The sequence below is a fragment of the Salmo salar genome, chromosome ssa05 (genome assembly GCF_905237065.1).
Source record: "Salmo salar chromosome ssa05, Ssal_v3.1, whole genome shotgun sequence".
NCBI lineage: Eukaryota > Metazoa > Chordata > Actinopteri > Salmoniformes > Salmonidae > Salmo > Salmo salar.
The window spans coordinates 56,894,685-56,913,932 of NC_059446.1; the positions used below are offsets into that span (position 1 = coordinate 56,894,685).

At 42.5% G+C, this 19,248-nt stretch overlaps 1 protein-coding gene across 1 annotated transcript; it reads right to left on the reverse strand.

The window, feature by feature from the left end:
* Window positions 1-11,237: 11,237 nt before the first annotated feature.
* On the reverse strand, window positions 11,238-17,465 carry LOC123723743 (uncharacterized). Its single transcript, XM_045718404.1, has 6 exons — window positions 16,904-17,465; window positions 15,747-15,872; window positions 15,588-15,630; window positions 15,167-15,202; window positions 14,947-14,979; window positions 11,238-11,815 (listed from the first exon to the last, which is right to left on the reverse strand). Exons 2-6 carry the CDS (start codon window positions 15,867-15,869, stop codon window positions 11,439-11,441), a joined length of 612 nt encoding a protein of 203 aa, XP_045574360.1. The 5' UTR covers window positions 15,870-15,872; window positions 16,904-17,465; the 3' UTR covers window positions 11,238-11,438.
* Between the last annotated feature and the right edge of the window lie 1,783 nt (window positions 17,466-19,248).

Sequence of the window (19,248 nt, forward strand, 5' to 3'; positions counted from 1 at the left end):
ATGTACCTTACGGAACTGTTGTCGGTCGTTTTGTTGTTTTTGTTAAGTGTTTCATTAATAAAGTAAATATGAGCACTCTACACGCCGCGCCTTGGTCCCCTTTAGACGACCCTTGTTACAGCTACACAATCGCAATACATTTGAGGGTATACAAGGACAGGCTCAGGAGAAACAAAAAAAAACTTGTAAATATCCCTCTTTATGTTTCAGAACTAGTTTCGTACATAACCTTATCCAAACCGCTAAACAGGTTTTTGACTTCTCTTTATTGACCCAATCTGGCTTCCTTATTTCGCTGCCCTCCCTGACTGGTTGAGCGAGTTCGGAGCATAACACGGTTTATTTGTGGGATTTCCATCACCCATACACTACCTGATCTGAGTTTTGTTTGCATATTGCTTCATCTAATTTCTGTTTCTGTTAAATCAGTTATCAATTAGTGATAAACAAGCACTGTATACCTTCAAAACATGGTTAAAACTATTATTTTGATATCATATTTGGAACGTATTTGCATCCATAGCTCTGTCTATGAATTTGAGAGTGGTTATACTTAAGTTTGAATTCTCTGTTGTTTCTTGCTTTCTTCTTTATAATTTTTTTTTTGTAAAGGGTATTGAGGCTTTTGTTAAATGCACTTTAAATAAACTGTGATTTGATGATTTACATTTCTCCAGTCCTTGGCTGTCTACCAAAACAAGTGGCTGGGGTGACCAGACCGAGCCGCAGACCGCAGCTTCAATGTAGTGTATCGGGGAAATGTATCACCGCTGGAAAAGGTAGCTTGGAGTATTGTCACGTAACACTGTGTCACTGTTTCCTTACGTATTCTTACGTGCAAATACAAGCAATATAGTTATGACCGTCAGGGAAGCTTAGAGTATTTCATAATGTTTTATGTATTGTAATTCAGTCGTTATACTGATAAATCTCTCAGATTGATTGATTTATTCCTACGCTATTGTGTAGCAATGTTTCCAAAACTATTACTACCTGCAAATACACGCCAACCGCAAAATCTTGGAAAAAGCAGGGAAGCAATAGGTAATACTTCAGTGGGGAGCTGAAATATAATACAGGAACCTCTCATACGGAATTCTATTGAGGAAAGAAAGAGATCTTTTCATTGTGAGGAACATAAGTATTGTGATAAAGGGAGGAAACATCTACATGAGACTTCATATCTCGATGCCCTTCTCTCTGACGTGCCCTTGAGCATGAAATTTAACCCCAATTGCTCTGAATAAGCATGACTGAAATGTAAAAAGCCTTCCATCACCCTTTAAGTAATGACTCATCTGGCCCTATATTGGATTCACCTATTTATAACTGATAGGGTTCAAACCTGGGTCTCCTGCCAGAACAGTGCATTAGCCTTTCTAGTCTAGGCATTGGCTTGGGGTCACAGGGTTCAAGTCTCAGGCAAGTTTAGGTCTCATCAGCGCTCATCATACTTTTGACCTTGGTCACAGAACCAACAGGATATTTCAAGTCCAGTTACCTCAGGGATTACTTCTAAAAACAGAGAGGCAGGCCTTTTCTAGGTTTTTGAACCAGGTACCTGTTTATGTACTATTAAGATAGCGACACACCCTTAGAGGTGTAAGATGGGTGATTCATTCTCCCATTGTCTGAAAGAGCAATTGGGTCATGGTTGGTATTACCTGTACATGACCTGAGGCTGTACATGACCTTTTACCTAGTTAATGTCTCCTGCGGCTGCCCACAGGATAGTATCCAGTCCAGGCATATAGAGGTTTTCCTGTCAAGTGATCAATAGGTCTGTAAATTTGATGAATAGCTTATGTTACTGTTTGTCTCATGGACATCACCATCTCTTGTGCATTTGTAACTTGACATGGATTCATATACTGGAAATAGAGTATTGCTGACAGAAAATATATATTTCACTGCTGATCTTAATTTGAGATCTGCTTCCGTAAATTGAACCTGAAGTTCTAATTGTGTGATCTCTCTCCCAGTTCCTACATTCTTTGCCACCTGCTTCCACCTTCCCGATAAAGCAATTTGAAAGAAATCCTAATTCTGAAAACATTTTTTGTAGTCAAATGCAGATCATCTCATGAGGTAAGGGGAAAGAAAATAAATTGTGACCCACACACTCAAATATTCCAACATACTGTATAATGTGACCTTGTTGTATACACAAACAGTCAAGCACCCTGGCTAGCAGTTAGCACAGTACATTAAGTAGTTGTAGTGGATGATAGTGTCAGTGACTTGCAATCAAGGTAGGCAGGGTAGGTAGCGTAGTCTGGGTAGGCAGTGCTTTCTCTGTGATAATCTAATGAAAAAATAGCTGCTATGAAAAGGCCCCCAAAAAATACAATGATATCAACAACAACAAAAAATTATCTAATGTTTTTTCTCAATGATTTGGGTGGTTTTTATGCTCAAAATCTCAAAATGTGCCAAAACTACATAAAAACATCAGGAAAGACGCTAGAGTGTGCATGCCTTCCTTCCCATCCATTGAAATCTATTCAAAGCATTGACGAGCGCGGCCGTTCTTGACTCCAGTCATTGTTGATGGACAGGGTCAGCATAGGCCTCGCTGTTTTTCTTTCACCCCTTTTTCGTGATATCCAATTGGTAGTTCCAGTCTTGTCCCATCGCTGCAACTCCTGTACGGACTCGGGAGAGGCGAAGGTCGAGAGCCGTGCGTCCTCCGAAACGCGATCTTGCCAAGCCGCACTTCTTGACACCCGGAAGCCAGCCGCACCAATGTGTCGGACGAAACACCGTACAGCTGGCGACCATAGTCAGCGTGTACGCACTCAGCCCACCACAAGGAGTAGCTAGAGCGTGATGGGACAAGGACATCCTGGCCGGCCAAACCCTCCCCTAACCCGGACAACGCTGGGCCAATTGTGCACTGCCTCATGGGGCACAATAGCCTATGTCACTCTGGTTGCTGGAGCCATCTGTTGTTTGGTGGACTTGGCCTTAATAAAGGTTTACTTGTGAGTAAATCAAGGCTTTGATAATAACCAGTGCCTACCCAGCCACTGACCTCACCGCACACCTCTATACTGTATCTCATGGTCCTCACATGATTGAAGGACAGGCTCATCATCTGTATTTGTCACGTAGTTCATTCATAGGATCTGTCTGTAGATAAATGAATGTTAACTACTCGGAATGTAACTGTACTTTAGGATGAACCGACTGAGAAAAGCAGGAAGTAGGTCCTGAAAACAGGAGTTGAAATTAAAAATGCTCAGGAGGGAAACCACAACAGTAAGGAAGTGATAATCAACTATTGCTTTGACTCTTATGACAGAAGAAGCAAAAATCCCTGTATTGCAGATCAGCAAGGACATCCCTTTATTTCATCACCAAACCTGATTGAAAGGAATTCATCAAACAGGAGGGATGGAGGTAGATTTAGTTCATTTCAGACGATGGTGAGTATGCTCCTGCACTTTAGGACATGGATCAAAGGAGAGCTTTCCTAAAGGGAACATTTTGAATGTTGCCAGAACGTCCTGTAGAAAATGTTTGCATAAAGACTAGTAAGGGAATAAAAGACCAGTGTAGGGGCAGTAGTCCAGACGGGAGATGGCAAGTGCCTGGATTAGGACCTGCGCTGCTTCCTGCGTGAGGTAGGGTCATACTCTACAGATGTTGTAGAGAATGAACTTGCAGGAGCGAGTCACTGCTTTGATGTTTGCAGAGAACGACAGGGTGTTGTCCAGGGTCACGCCAAGGTTCTTTGCACTCTGAGATAGGGACTCCGTGAATGTCCTGAGGATGTCCCTTGTTACCTGGGGTTACCGTATAGTCCAGGACAGGATTAAAATCTACACCGTTTCTAAGTGGCATACAGTAGCGTAAACTGTACATTTGCCATTTTAGTAATTTAGCAGACGCTCTTATCCAGAGCGATTTACAGTTAGTGTATTCATCTTAAAATTCAGTAGCTAGTGGGAGAACCACATATCTCAGTCATAGTAAGTAAATTTTTCCTCAGTGAAGTATCATTCCGCAAAGTCATTGATAGTAGGCAGGAAAAAGTCAAGTGGAAGTGTTACTGTAGTTCTGGGGGTGATTATTTAAGAGACTCTTTGAAGATGTAGGGTTTCAGATGTTTTCGGAAGATGGGCAGGGATTCTGCTGTCCTAGCTTCAGAGGGAAACTGGTTCCACCATTGGGGTGCCAGGACAGAGAAGAGTTTGACTAGGCTGAGCGGGAGCTGCCCTCCCGTAGGCCAAGAGACCAGAGGTGACAGAATGGCGTACTCGGGTTGGGGTGTAGGGTTTGAGCACAGCCTGAAGGTAGGGCGGGGCAGTTCCACTTGCTGCTCCGTAGGCTAGTACCATGGTCTTGAAGTGGGCGTGAGCTTCGACTGGAAGCCAGTGGAGTGTGCGGAGGAATGGGTTGACATGGGAGAACTTGGGAAGGTTGAACACCAGTCGGGCTGCGGCATTCTGGATAAGTTGCAGTAGTGTGATGGCACAAGTGAGGAGCCCAGCCAATGGCAAGTGCCTGGATTAGTTCCTTCTCCGCTTCCTGTGTGAGGTAGGGTCATACTCTATGGATGTTGTAGAGAATGAACCTGCAGGAGTGAGTCACTGCTTTGATGTTTGCAGAGAACGACAGGGTGTTGTCTAGGGTCACGCCAAGGTTCTTTGCACTCTGAGGGAGACACCGTGAAGTTGTCAACCGTGATGGAGAGGCCCTGTAGCGGCCAGGCCTTCCCCGGGAGGAAGAGCAACTCCGTCTTGATGAGGTTGAGCTTGAGGTGGTGGGCCGACATCCAGGCTGAGATATCTGCCAGGCACGCAGAGATGTGTCTCTACACTTGGGTGTCAGAAGGGGGAGAAAAATAGTTGAGTGTCATCTGCATAGCAATGATAGGAGACGATGTGTGGGTAAAATCACTGGGAAAGCCAAGCCAGAAAAAATGTACAAATTACAACCTACTTGTTGTGACAATTGTGTTGTTTGCTCTGTAACCTGTTAGTTCATATACCTTGTGACCGTGCATTCAGAAAGTATTCAGACCCCTTGACTTTTTCCACATGTTCCAACCTTAATCTAAAATGGATTAAATTGTTGTTTCCCCTCATCAATCTACACACAACACCCTGTAATGACAAAGCAAAAACAGGTTTTTCGAAAATGCTGCTAATTTATTACAAATAAAAAACTTAAATATAACATTTACATAAGTATTCAGAACGTTTACTCAGTACTTTGTTGAAGCACCTTAGGCAGCGATTACTGCCTCCAGTCTTCTTGGGTATAATGCTACAAGCTTGGCACAACAGTTTTTGGGGAGTTTATCCCATTCTTCTCTGCAGATCCTCTCAAGCTCTGTCAGGTTCGATGGGGAGTGTCGCTGCACAGCTATTTTCAGGTCTCTCCGGAGATGTTCGATCGGGTTCAAGTACAGGCTCTGGCTGGGCCACTCAAGGACATTCAGAGACTTGTCCCGAAGCCAGTCCTGCGTTGTCTTGGCTGTGTGCTTAGGGTCATTGTCCTATTGGAAGGTGAACCTTCACCCCAGCCCCAAGTCCTGAGCGTTCTGGAGCAGGTTTTCATCAAGGATCTCTATGTACTTGGTTCCGTTCATCTTACTCTCGATCCTGACTAGTCTCCCAGTCCATGCCGCTGAAAAACATCCCCACAGCATGATGCTGCCAACATCATGCTTCACCGTAAGGATGGTACCAGATAGTTAAATCCTGGTTTCATCAGACCTGAGAATCTTATTTCTCATGGTCTGAGAGTCCTTTGAGTGCCTTTTGGCAAACTCCAAACTCCATGTGCCTTATACTGAGGAGTGGCTTCTGCCTGGCCACACAAGGCCTGATTGGTGGAGTGCTGCAGAGATGGTTGTCCTTCTGGAAGGTTCTCCCATCTCCAAAAAGGAACTCTGGAGCTCTGTCAGAGTGACCAAAGGCTCTTCTCCCCCGACTGCTCAGTTTGGCCGGGCGACCAGCTATAGGAAGAGTCTTGGTGGTTCCAAACTTCTTCCATTTAAGAATGATGAGGACACTGTGCTCTTGGGGACGTTCAATGCTGCAGACATTTTTTGGTACCCTCCCCTGTGCCTTGACACAATCCTGTCTCGGAGCTCTACAGACAATTCCTTCGACCTCATGTTAACTGTGGGACCTTATATAGACAGGTCTGTGCCTTTCCAAATAATGTTCAAGCAATTGAATTTACCACAGGTGGACTCCAATCAAGTTGTAGAAACATCTCAAGGATGATCAATGGAAACAGGATGCACCTGAGCTCAATTTCGAGTCTCATAGCAAAGGGTCTGAATACTTATGTAAATAAGGTATCTGTTTTTTATTTATTTTTATGTGCAAAAATGTCCAAAAACCTGTTTTCACTTTGTCATTATGGGGTGTTGTGTATAGATTGATGCAATTAATTTAGTACATGTTAAACTAATGTGGAAAAACGGAAGGGGTCTGAATACTTTCTGAATGCACTGTATAGGCCTAAGGACAAGAAAATAAGAAGAAACAGTGGCAGAATAAATTCAATCACACCTTTTTGTTTTAATCACAAAACCGGAGAACAATCTCTGTCCGGTGAAGTCCAGAAAGCATATGATGTGGCTGTCCATGGTCTGATTTCAAATCTGCCCCTGAACAAGGCAGTTAATCAAATCAAATTTTATTAATCACATGTGCCGAATACAGTGAGTAGACCTTACAATGAAATGCTTACTTACGAGCCCCTAACCAAAAATGCAGTTTAAAAAAATACGGCTCAGAAAAAGAAAAAAAAGTAATAAGTAATTAAAGAGCAACAGTAAAATAACAATAGTGAGACAATATATAGGGGGGCACCGGTAATGGATGAATATGCGGGGGCACCGGTTAGTTGAGGTAATATGTATATTTACAGTTGAAGTCGGAAGTTTACATACACTTAGGTTGGAGTCATTAAAACACGTTTTTCAACCACTCCACAAATTTCTTGTTAACAAACTATAGTTTTGGCAAGTCGGTTAGGACATCTACTTTGTGCAGGACACAAGTAATCTTTCCAAAAATTGTTTACAGACAGATTATTTCACTTACAATTCACTGTATCACAATTCCAGTGGGTCAGAAGTTTACATACACTAAGTTGATTGTGCCTTTAAACAGCTTGGAAAATTCCAGAAAATTATGTCAAGGCTTTAGATGCTTCTGATAGGCTAATCGACATCATTTGAGTCAATTGGAGGTGTGTGTACCTGTGGATGTATTTCAAGGACTACCTTCAAACTCAGTGCCTCTTTGCTTGACATCATGGGAAAATCAAAAGAAATCAGCCAAGACCTCAGAAAAAAATTGTAGACCACCACAAGACTGGTTCATCCTTGGGAGTGATTTCCAAATGCCTGAAAGTACCACGTTCATCTGTACAAAGAACAGTACCGAAGTATAAACACCCTGGGACAACGCAGCCGTCATACCGCTCAGGAAGGACACGCGAAAATTGCAAATCAATCCCAGAACAACAGCAAAGGACCTTGAGAAGATGCTGGAGGAAACAGGTACAAAAGTATCTATATCCACAGTAAAACGAGTCCTATATCGACATAACCTGAAAGGCCGCTCAGCAAGGAAGAAGCCACTGCTCCAAAACCGCCATAAAAAAGCCAGACTATGGTTCGCAACTGCACATGGGTACAAAGATCGTACTTTTTGGAGAAATGTCAACTGGTCTGATGAAACAAAAATAGAATTGTTTGGCCATAATGACCATCGTTATGTTTAGAGGAAAAAGGGGGATGCTTGCAAGCCGAAGATCACCATCCCAACCGTGAAGCACGGGGGTGGCAGCATCATGTTGTGGGGGTGGTTTCCTGCAGGAGGGACTTGTGCACTTCACAAAATAGATGGCATCATGAGGACAGAAAATTATGTGGATATATTGAAGCAACATCTCAAGACAGCAGGAAGTTAAAGCTTGGTTGCAAAAGGGTCTTACAAATGGACAATGACCCCAAGCATACTTCCAAAGTTGTGGCAAAATGGCTTAAGGACAACAAAGTCAATGTATTGGAGTGGCCATCACAAAACCTGACCTCAATCCCATAGAACATTTGTGGGCAGAACTGAAAAAGCGTGTGCGAGCAAGAAGGGCTACAAACCTGACTCAGTTACACCAGCTCTGTTAGGAGGAATGGGCCAAAATTCACCCAACTTATTGTGGGAAGCTTGTGGAAGGCTACCCGAAATGTTTGACCCAAGTTAAACAAATGAAAGGCAATGCTACGAAATACTAATTGAGTGTATGTAAACTTCTGACACGCTGGGAATGTGATGAAAGAAATAAAAGCTTTAATAAGTCACTCTCTCTACTATTATTCTGACATTTCACATTCTTAAAATAAAGTGGTGATCCTAATTGACCTAAGACAGTGAATCTTTACTAGGATTAAATATCAGGAATTGTGGAAAACTGAGTTTAAATGTATTTGGCTAAGGTGTATGTAAACTTCCGACTTCAGCTGTAGGTAGAGTTATTAAAGTGATGATAACAACAGAGAGTAGCAGCGGTGTAAAAGATCGGGGGGGGCAATGCAAATAGTCTGGGTAGCCATTTGATTAGGTCTTCAGGAGTCTTATGGCTTGGGGTAGAAGCTGTTTAGAAGCCTCTCGGACCTAGACTTGGCGCACCGGTACTGCTTGCCATGCGGTAGCAGAGAGAACAGTCTATGACTAAGGTGGCTTTAGTCTTTGACAATTTTTAGGGCCATCCTCTAACACCGCCTGGTGTAGAGGTCTTGGATGGCAGGGAGCTTGGCCCCAGTGATGTACAGGGCCGTTCACACTCTGTAGTGCCTTGCGGTCGGAGGCCGAGCAGTTGCCATACCAGGCAGTGATGCAACCAGTCAGGATGCTCTCAATGGTGCAGCTGTCGAACCTTTTGAGGATCTTAGGGCCCATGACAAATCTTTTCAATCTCCTGAGGGGGAATAGGTTTTGTCATGCCCTCTTCACAACTGTCTTGGTGTGCTTGGACCATGTTAGTTAATTGGTGATGTGGACACCAAGGAACTTGAAGCTCTCAACCTGCTCCACTGCAGCCCCGTCGATGAGAACAGGGGTGCTCGGTCCTCTTTTTCCTGTAGTCCACAATCATCTCTTTTGTCTTGATCACATTGAGGGAGAGGTTGTTGTCCTGGCACCACACAGCAAGGTCTCTGACCTCCTCCCTATAGGCTGTCTCGTCATTGTTGGTGATCAGGCCTACCACTGTTGTGTCATCGCCAAACTTAATGATGGTGTTGGAGTCGTGCCTGGCCGTGCAGTCATGAGTGAACAGGGAGTACAGGAGGGGGCTGAGCACGCACCCCTGAGGGGCCCCTGTGTTGAGGATCAGCGTGGCGGATGTGTTGTTACCTACCCTTACCACTTGGGGGCGGCCCATCAGGAAGTCCAGGATCCAGTTACAGAGGGAGGTATTTAGTCCCAGGGGCCTTAGCTTATTAATGAGCTTTGAGGGCACTATGGTGTTGAACGCTGAGCTGTAGTTAATGAACAGCATTCTCACAATGGTGTTCCTTTTGTCCAGGTGGTAAAGGGCAGTGTGGAGTGCAATAGAGATTGCATCATCTGTGGATCTGTTGGGGCGGTATGCAAATTGGAGTAGGTCTAGGGTTTCTGGGATAATGGTGTTGATGTGAGCCATGACCAGCCTTTCAAAGCATTTCTTGGCTACAGATGTGAGTGCTACGGGTTGGTAGTCATTTAGGCAGGTTACCTTAGTGTTCTTGAGCACAGGCACTATGGTTGTCTGCTTAAAACATGTTGGTATTACAGACTCGGACAGGGAGAGGTTGAAAATGTCAGTGAAGACACTTGCCAGTTGGTCAGCGCATGCTCGCAGTACACATCCTGGTAATCCGTCTGGCCCTGAGGCCTTGTGTGTGTGCTTTGGTGCAATTAGAAAAAACATGTTGACACCCTACTTGTAGAGAAACGCCAATGGTATCCTCCTCTCCTTCATGTTGACGAAACAGTCTATCAATTTCCCCACATATCCTCTCCACGTCACTTGGTAGGAGCAGCCTGCCAGGTATTATGCAATCCAATAGTGTGCAGAGCCTGAGACGCCCAGCCCAGACAGGGTTAGAGGAGGTTGAATACAGTAGCGGCTATTGCAGATTTATGAAGAGAGATGACTAGAGGAATAGGAGCTATGACTAATCTGACAGACAACTTCGTGGCTTCCTGTTTTGAGTATTTTCAATCGCTAGTTCCTGTTTGATTCTATATGTACTATGGGCAACTAAAGTGTCAGTGCATTCCCACTGGGCACAGACTTCCGTTCAATGTTTAGTTTTTATTTACATTTGGTTGAGTTGTCAACTATCCTGAATTCAATGAGAAATCAACAAAACATTTCACCTTGTCATTTGATTTAGGTTAAAAGTTGTGTGAATTTTTTTTCTCCAAATCCAATCAGTTTTCTACTTTGATTAAACATCATCACATTGATTCAACCATGTTTATGTCCAGTTGGTTAGCTTTCGGCCAATGATAACTCAGTACTGACCTGTGTTGCTGTTACATCAGTTTTCTAATGCTAATAGGTACAGGTATTTTAAGACCTAGTTTGCATGTCTCTGAATAAGCTGAGTCTGTGATAGTAGCAGAATCCATCTCAAAAGTGACAGAGAAGGACATCTGCCTTTTCTCTGTAGTGAGGTAGCGCCACCATGTGGTAAGTGCTACCTCCCGTGTGGCTCAGTTGGTAGAGCATGGCGCTTGCAATACCAGGGTTGTGGGTTCAATTCCCACGGGGGACCATTGGCGATGAATGGGAGTCACTCTTGAATGCTAAATTACATAAATGTAAACAATGGATGATAAAAGTGAATAGTGGCATACTTAAACTGTAAGTCATTTTGGCATTTGATGTAGTAGAATTCACTCATCTTTTCCAACTCTCGTGTTTGACAACAGCTGATAATTAGATCAATTGACGTGCTGTACCAAAATGAATAAACGGTGGGAGTCATCGCAAATCGGCCATTAGATGAAGCATTCGGAGTACTATTTTAGACATTTCAGATACTATATAATGTTCTTTTTTTTTTTGCATACTATTTAGTACAGTAGAATGGGTATTCAGACACGACCACTGTCTCCATATCAAATCTATTCACCATCTATAATATCTAGCATTGACTAATTCACATCATGATAGATACCATTAATATCACAAGAAATCACACACACACACACAAATACATAGCTTGACAATGTATTCTGTTATCTCATTATGTAATCAAATCTGTTCAGCAAAACAAACAATGCATATGCATAACAGTTACAGTTTTCACCAAATAAATTCAGTTTAGTAACTACCACAACCTTTTTTTAAAACAATGTTTTAACCGCTTTTTTGGTTCAATCTTGAACTAAATCTCAATAACAATGTCTGTTGGCTCAATATGGGGGGAGCTGATATGCCCCCCAGTAGGTATTCTCTTCCCCATACCTAAAACTATTATTCTTGGATGTTATCTCAAGGCTGAGACTGTTACCTTGTTGGAGCTTAAGCATCCTGGACATGAATACAGTGCCCTCTTTCTCTCCGTGATACACAGCTTCACTCAGTTTCCTCTGCTGGGTCTTATTTTGAATTCCATTTTTGAACAGAGTCACCTTCCTCTTCTCCTCTCGCCCGGTGCGCCTAGTGAAGGTGACCTGGACATAGAAGTAGTAGAAGCCTTCAGATGTGACGTAGACAGAGTTGTCGCGGAGGACGAGGGAGCAAGAGCCACAGACGGGGACATTATGGTCATTCTCCCAAGATAATGTTCCTTTTCATGAGACAGAAGGAAAGAAGAGAGAATAAAATAAAATATTAAAACGCTTTACATCATATAAATGGGTTAATATACACTACATGACCAAAAGTATGCGGACACCTGCTCGTCGAACATCTCATTCCAAAATCATGGGCATTAATATGGAGTTGGTACCCCCTTTGCTGCTATAACAGCCTCCACTCATCTGGGAAGGCTTTCCACTAGATGTTGGAACATTACTGCGGGGACTTGCTTCCAGTCAGCCACAAGAGCATTAGTGAGGTTGGGCACTGACGTTGGGCGATTAGACCTGGCTTGCAGTCGGCGTTTCAATTAATCCCAAAGGTGTTCGAAGGGCTCTGTGCAGGCCAGTCAAGTTCTTCCACAACGATCTTGACAAACCATTTCTGTATGGACCTCGCTTTGTGTACGTGGGCATTGTCATACTGAAACAGGCAGTTTGGAACTTGGAAGTGAGTGTTGCAACCAAGGACAGACAATTTTTACGCGCAGCACGCTTCAGCACTCAGTGGTCCCGTTCTGTGAGCTTGTGAGGCCTACCACTTCGCGGCTGAACCGTTGTTGCTCCTAGACGTTTCCACTTCACAATAACATCACTTACAGTTGATCGAGGCAGCTCTAGCAGGGCAGAAATGGAACTGACTTGTTGAAAAGGTGGCATCCTATGACGGTGCCACGTTGAAAGACACTGAGCTTTTCAGTAAGGCCATTCTACTGTCAATGTTTGTCTATGGAGATTGCATGGCTGTGTGCTCTATTTTATACACCTGTCAGCAACGGTGTGGCTGAAATAGCCGAATCCATTCATTTTAAGGGGTGTCCACATACACTACATATACAAAAGTATGTTTGAACAGACAGGTGGCAAAATACTGAATAACTACACTTTCAATACCCCTTTAAAAACTCTGTATACAGTGCCTTCGGAAAGTATTCAGACCCCTTGACTTTTCCACATTTTGTTACGTTACAGCCTTATTCTAAAATAGATTATAATAATTTTTTCCTCAGCAAGCTACACACAATACCCCATAATGACAAAGCAAAAACAGATATCTACAAACAGATACCTTATTTACATAAGTATTCAGACCCTTTGCTATGAGACTCGAAATTGAACTCAGGTGCATCCTGTTTCCATTGATCATCCTTGAGATGTTTCTACAACTTGATTGGAGTCCACCTGTGGTAAATTCAATTGATTGGACATGATTTGGAAAGGCACAGACCTGTCTAAATAAGGTCTCACAGTTGAAAGTGCATGTCAGAGCAAAAACTAAGCCATGAGGTGAAACGAATTGTCCATAGAGCTTCGAGACAGGATTGTGTTGAGGCACATATCTGGAGAAGGGTACCAAAGAATTTCTGCAGCATTGAAGGTCCACAAGAACACAGTGGCTTCCATCATACTTAAATGGAAGAAGTTTGGAACCACCAAGACTCTTCCTAGAGGGAGAACCTTCCAGAAGGACAACCATCTCTGCAGCACTCCACCACATGACAGCCCGCTTGGAGTTTGCCAAAAGGCACCTAAAGATTCCCAGACCATGAGAAACAAGATTCTCTGGTCTGATTAAACCAAGACTGAACTCTTTGGCCTGAATTCCAAGCGTCACATCTGGAGGAAACCTGGCACCATCCCTACGGTGAAGCATGGTGGTGGCAGCATCATGCTGTGGGGATGTTTTTCAGCAGCAAGGACTGCAAGACTAGTCAGGATTGAGGAAAAGATGAACGGAGCAAAGTACACAGAGATCCTTGATGAAAACCTGCTCCAGAGTGCTCAGGACCTCAGACTGGGGTGAAGGTTCACCTTCCAACAGGACAATGACCCTAAGCACACAGCCAAGACAACGCATGAGTGGCTTTGGGACAAGTCTCTGAATGTCCAGCCAGAGCCTGGACTTGAACCCGATCAAACATCTCTGGAGAGACCTGAAAATAGCTCTGCAGCAATGCTCCCGATCCAACTTGACAGAGCTTGAGAGGAACTGCAGAGAATGGGAGAATGGGGGGGGGGGGGGTATACACCTACCCTCACAATAGCTTAATGTTTAATGAATATTGAATATTTGCATAATGTTTTCAATACATAAATATCATTTTCTGATTAATAAAGATGCATAACATATTGTTGATAAGAGACATACAATTACGTTGGACTGTGTAGAAATATGTTCTGCTCATGTTAGTAAGCATGTTATATATCTCGGCCCTCCCACCCCTACGGGAGGGCAGCTCCCGCTCAGCCCAGTCCAAGCTCTTCTCTGTCCTGGCACCCCAGTGGTGGACCCAGCTTGCCCCTGAAGCTAGGACATCCTGCCCATCTTCCGAAAACATCTGAAACCCTACCTCTTCAAACAGTATCTTAAATAATCCTCCTCCAAACAGACAAATAATGGCGCAGTACAACAGTGATGTGCAGAACGGCATCTCGGAACGCATAACTCGTCGATCGTTGTCACAGATGGGCTATTGCAGCAAACGACAACACTGGGTTCCACTCCTATCAGCTAAAAACAAGAAGAAGTTGCTCCAGTGGGCACGCGATCACCACTTGACAATTGAGGAGTGGAAAAACATTGCCTGGAACGTGACAGCGAGTTCAGTTTAATTGAGTGGCCTGCGCAGTCCCCAGACCTCAACCCAATAGATCGTCTTCGTGATGAGATGGAACGGGCGGTTGGCAGCATGAATGTACGTACCACCATCCAATCTGCAGCCACTGTGTGATACCATTGCTTCAGCATGGACCAACATGTCTGTGGAATGTTTCCGACACCTTGCAGAATGCCCCGAATAATTCAGGCTGTTCTGGAGGCAAAGGGGGGTCCGATCCGGTACTACATGGTGTACCTAATAAACTGACAGTTGAGTGTATAGAAATATAAGGTTTATCACAACCATTGTGTCAAATATGTTAGATCAGTTGTACAACCTGAGTGTGTACAGGGCCCTAGTCTTGTTTAGTGTAACTGACAAGTTCAGACAGGCAGCAGAAGATCCAATGTTACCTCATGCGTTAAATGAATTTAGGATGCAAAAATGACACTGCAACAAGCATGGAATGTTAGGCCCAAAAGTCCTTACCTATAATCTAGGAAAATAAGTGTTTAGCTTACCCATGGTCAGCTGGATATAGGAGAGATGGGGAGCTGGAAAGCAAAAAAAGCCCATTAATTTTCCTGTTTTGATCTATCTTGTAACGTTTACGTGTTACTCTCTGCTTGTGCAATCTTATAATGCCATCTTTCTCCAGAAAATGCATCAATGACCTGAATTCTATTGCACACAGCGCATTGTTTAAATAATCCGAAATGGAAATAGCAATGCTTTACTTACCCTTTGATGAATTCAATTGAGCCAAAAAACTGCCGTCTGCAAAAGAAAAATAATATTTAAAGTCACTGTCATATATATATATGGGTCCATCATATTGCCTATCAATGTCATATGACTTTAAATATATATATATATATATATATATATATATATATTATTATTTATTTTTTTTATTATTATTTTTTATCCCAGCCCCTGTCCCGCCGGAGGCCTTTTGCTTTTTGGTTGGCCGTCATTGTAAATAAGAATGTGTTCTTATCTGACTTGCCTATTTAAATAAAGGTTAAATGAAAAAAAAATACTGTTGTCGAATGTCTAATATGGGATAGGAATGATATTACAGTGCCTTGGTCAATATTATTACTTACAGAACAGAAAAAACAACTATTAATGTCAGTATGTGTAACCCAGTAGAACTTACTTGTAGGGTGCTGGTTTTCCTCCTTTGATTCAGGTAAATGACTCTTGGAGAGAGAAATTACATAGTGACACCTTGAGATCATCATCATCAGTCTACCCTTATGTATCATCATCATCATCATATCGGAGTCTAGCTATCACTGATGATAATTGGACATACCTTGTCAGGTGAGTTTATTTTCACTGTTGTGAGAACTGCGACCATAATCCCCATAGCGACTGTGAGAAACCCGCACCACACATGTAGCAGCAGGTATCTGGAGGTGTGCTGTTGGCTCTTCATCCTCTGGAAAACACACACGTACCACAAACCACTGAGAGCCGTCCCAATTCACTCCCTACCACTTCCCATCGGCCCTAATCCTTATCTAATCCAACGTTTGCCGATCTGAAGGGTCTAGAATAGATATAAACAGGCGGGTTGTAGATCTTCCACCATAGGCCACTGCTTGAGTCTGAGCACCTCAACATAAGTCACAGGTTCCCTTCTGAATAACATTTAGTTTAGATTATACCCCACTCTGGGATTTCACCAATATAGATTATTCCCCTCTTGAACCACAATGCTACCCTATGTGCATTGTGGTTTGCTACTTATATTGGCTCAAACAATAACATCGGTGGCTGTAAATGTGATATATGAACTCACTACCAGAGAAATACACTAAATAATTTGTAGTAAACTTGCAGAGAGTGGTATGTACTGTGTGACAAAACATTACGGCTGTCACGCAGTGTACTCTGGTATGTTCAGTTGGACATGAATGCATCAGTCACAGTGACTAAGAATAGTCAAGATAATAATAATCATTTTGGGGGTGGGGGGGGTTGTTTATATTTGTCCTGTTACACACTTGTACAAGATACAAGTAATTGTGAAGGTATGCATATTGAGTGAGAGAATGATCTGGCAATGATCAATTTGACCGCATCACCTGTCATATGGTATAGGACATGAGACTGGGTCCATCATATTGCCTATCACAGTCTCATTATTGAAAATACCACTAAATATTCATACAACAACCACCGTTTTTGGACCAAATATAACTGTGGAGCCATTAGACTATTACTGTGTGATGATCAAATCGGACATTACTGTTATCACCAAGTGATTTTACATTGTGTCACATTTTCCTCATCCAAACATCCTATAATTAAGTCTAAGATTAGGAATTTCACATGATGAAAAATGATTGCAAATACAATGGACCACTGTCCACAATTCTGTGTTACCACAATTTACATATACATCATTAATAAATGAGTAGCTTGATATGAATAAAATGAAACACAACGACCAGGATCTCAACTCACCTAGTGTGTCTTGTGTTGTCCTTGTACAAACAAATCTGTCTGCTGCCTACCATGCTGCATTTCAGAGACATGTTCATTAGACAGGGTTTCCCCCCTTCCACTGGAGTTGAGGTTTGATGCGATGGAGTTTTTTTTCTTCACTGTGAGTTGTGGTTGGAAAGAAAGGAGGGAGTGAAAGCAAAGCATCATGGACTAAACAACCACCTCAAAGTGGACTTTGGTCACATTGAATTAGCAACTGATGATGTCATATTCTTCTATGAAAATGTATTTAAGCCTGGTCCAAGATCTGTTTATGCTTATGCCTACTCCATTGTCAAGCCAGGCAGGAGTTGGCAAAAGAGCAGTAACAGATTGTCACCCAGGCTATGATTTATTTGATTTCCCCTCTGTGTCGATAACATGTTTTTTTTTATGACAACAAAAAATGAATTTAAACAATCAATAAAACCAGGTATTTTATCCATTATTTGATGAAATACTGTAGATAGTATTGTAAAGTCACTTTTTGACAGCACCCCTTTTGATATCAACGAAACCTGTCATCCATGTTGGCCAGTGTGTGCTCAGAAAGTGACTTTTAGACCTGAATGCCAAAACATTAAATAGATAAAAGGTGATCAAAGTTGACATATATTTTTTATACCCCACCATACCATCACTGGAAACGACAAATGGTTGAGATTGATATCATTTAAAAGCTTACAAACAGGGGTGTCAACCTATTCAATAATTTCTTGTCATTTTCTAACCGTATATGTCAATTATCTAAAAATGTGTCAACTCAGATTTTTTCATATTCAGATAGATTATGTAAATAGGGTCTAAACTACAACCTGAGGTTTTTGTGTTGTGCCCACCATCGGTTGAGACACAACATGCTCTTGAATACAGGGTGGGTGTCATGTTTTGGCTGATAAATGTACTAAAATGGGAATACAATTTTCAACTTTCAAATGGTGCAAAAAGATGGTCGAAAGTTCACACACCGGAGAATAAAAATAAAATAACATTTTATTTGTCACATATGCCAAATACAACAGGTGTAGAACTTACAGTGAAATGCTTACTTACAAGCCCTTAACCTTAACCAATGCAGTTAAGAAAAATACCTAAAAATGTTTTTATAAAAGTAACAATTAAAGAGCAGCAGTAAAATAACAATAGAGAGGCTATATACAGGGGGTACCGGTTAGTCGAGGTAATATGTACATGTAGGTAGATAATAACAGAGAGTAGCAGCAGTGTAAAGGGGGGGGGGGGGGAGCAATGCAAATAGTTTGGGTAGCCTTTTGATTAGATGTTCAGGAGTCTTATGGCGTGGGGGTAGAAGCTGTTTAGAAGCCTCTTGAACCTAGACTTGGCGCACCGGTACTGCTTGCCGTGCGATAGCAGAGAGAACAGTCTATGACTAGGGTGGCTTTAGTCTTTGACAATTTTTAGGGCCATCCTCTAACACCGCCTGGTGTAGAGGTCCTGGATGGCAGGAAGCTTTTCCCGGTGATGTACTGGGCCGTTCACACTACCCTCTGTAGTTCCTTGCGGTCGGAGGCCAAGCAGTTGCCATACCAGGCAATGATGCAACCCGTCAGGATACTCTCGATGGTGCAGCTGTAGAACCTTTTGAGGATCTGAGGACCCATGCCAAATCTTTTCAGACTCCTGAGGGGGAATAGGTTTTGTCGTGCCCTCTTCACGACTGTCTTGGTGTGCTTGGACCGTGTTAGTTTGTTGGTGATGTGGACACCAAGAAACTTGAAGCTCTCAACCTGCTCCACTACAGCTCCGTCGATGAGAATGGTGGTGTGCTCGGTTCTCCTTTTTCTTGTAGTCCACAATCATCTCCTTTGTCTTGAATGGGAATATATTTTTTAAATGATACTGTCAATCTTCCATAGGAAACCTATTGAAATCATAGAACTATAGATAATAGAATAGAAATGTAAGTTTACATTCAACAGTTGGTGGACCGGTGACGATCTATGTAGTAGTAATTAGAAGTAAAAATGTCAATTCAATTAAAATATCAATGCTGTACCAGCTAAATTGCAGTGGTCTGAAGGGATATGTCCATTCTATGAATAATATTTATATGATTGAAATTACACCCATCCTGTATTCAAGAGCATGTTGTGTCTCAACTGATGGCGGGCACAACACAAGAACCTCAAACGTTTGAGTTTGAATGCATAAACTCAGATTTTTTTCCCCCCATAAATTGTAGCTTAGACCCAATTTTACATCATCTATATTTTCCGGTGATGAAGACATGGATGTTTCATGGTATGGTGGCGTACATGTATGAAAAGCTTTGTTTAAATCAAAAGGGATGCTGTCAAAAAGCG

What these genes read in the sequence shown, in the direction of transcription:
- LOC123723743 (XM_045718404.1), bottom strand. Translation starts at nt 15,869, where the DNA reads ATGAAGAGCCAACAGCACACCTCCAGATACCTGCTGCTACATGTGTGG. An exon ending in AAATAAACTCACCTGACAAG is followed by an intron (nt 15,631 to 15,746) that starts GTATGTCCAATT and finishes TCTCTCTCCAAG; the next exon opens with AGTCATTTACCTGAATCAAA. An exon ending in GGAAAACCAGCACCCTACAA is followed by an intron (nt 15,203 to 15,587) that starts GTAAGTTCTACT and finishes TTTCTTTTGCAG; the next exon opens with ACGGCAGTTTTTTGGCTCAA.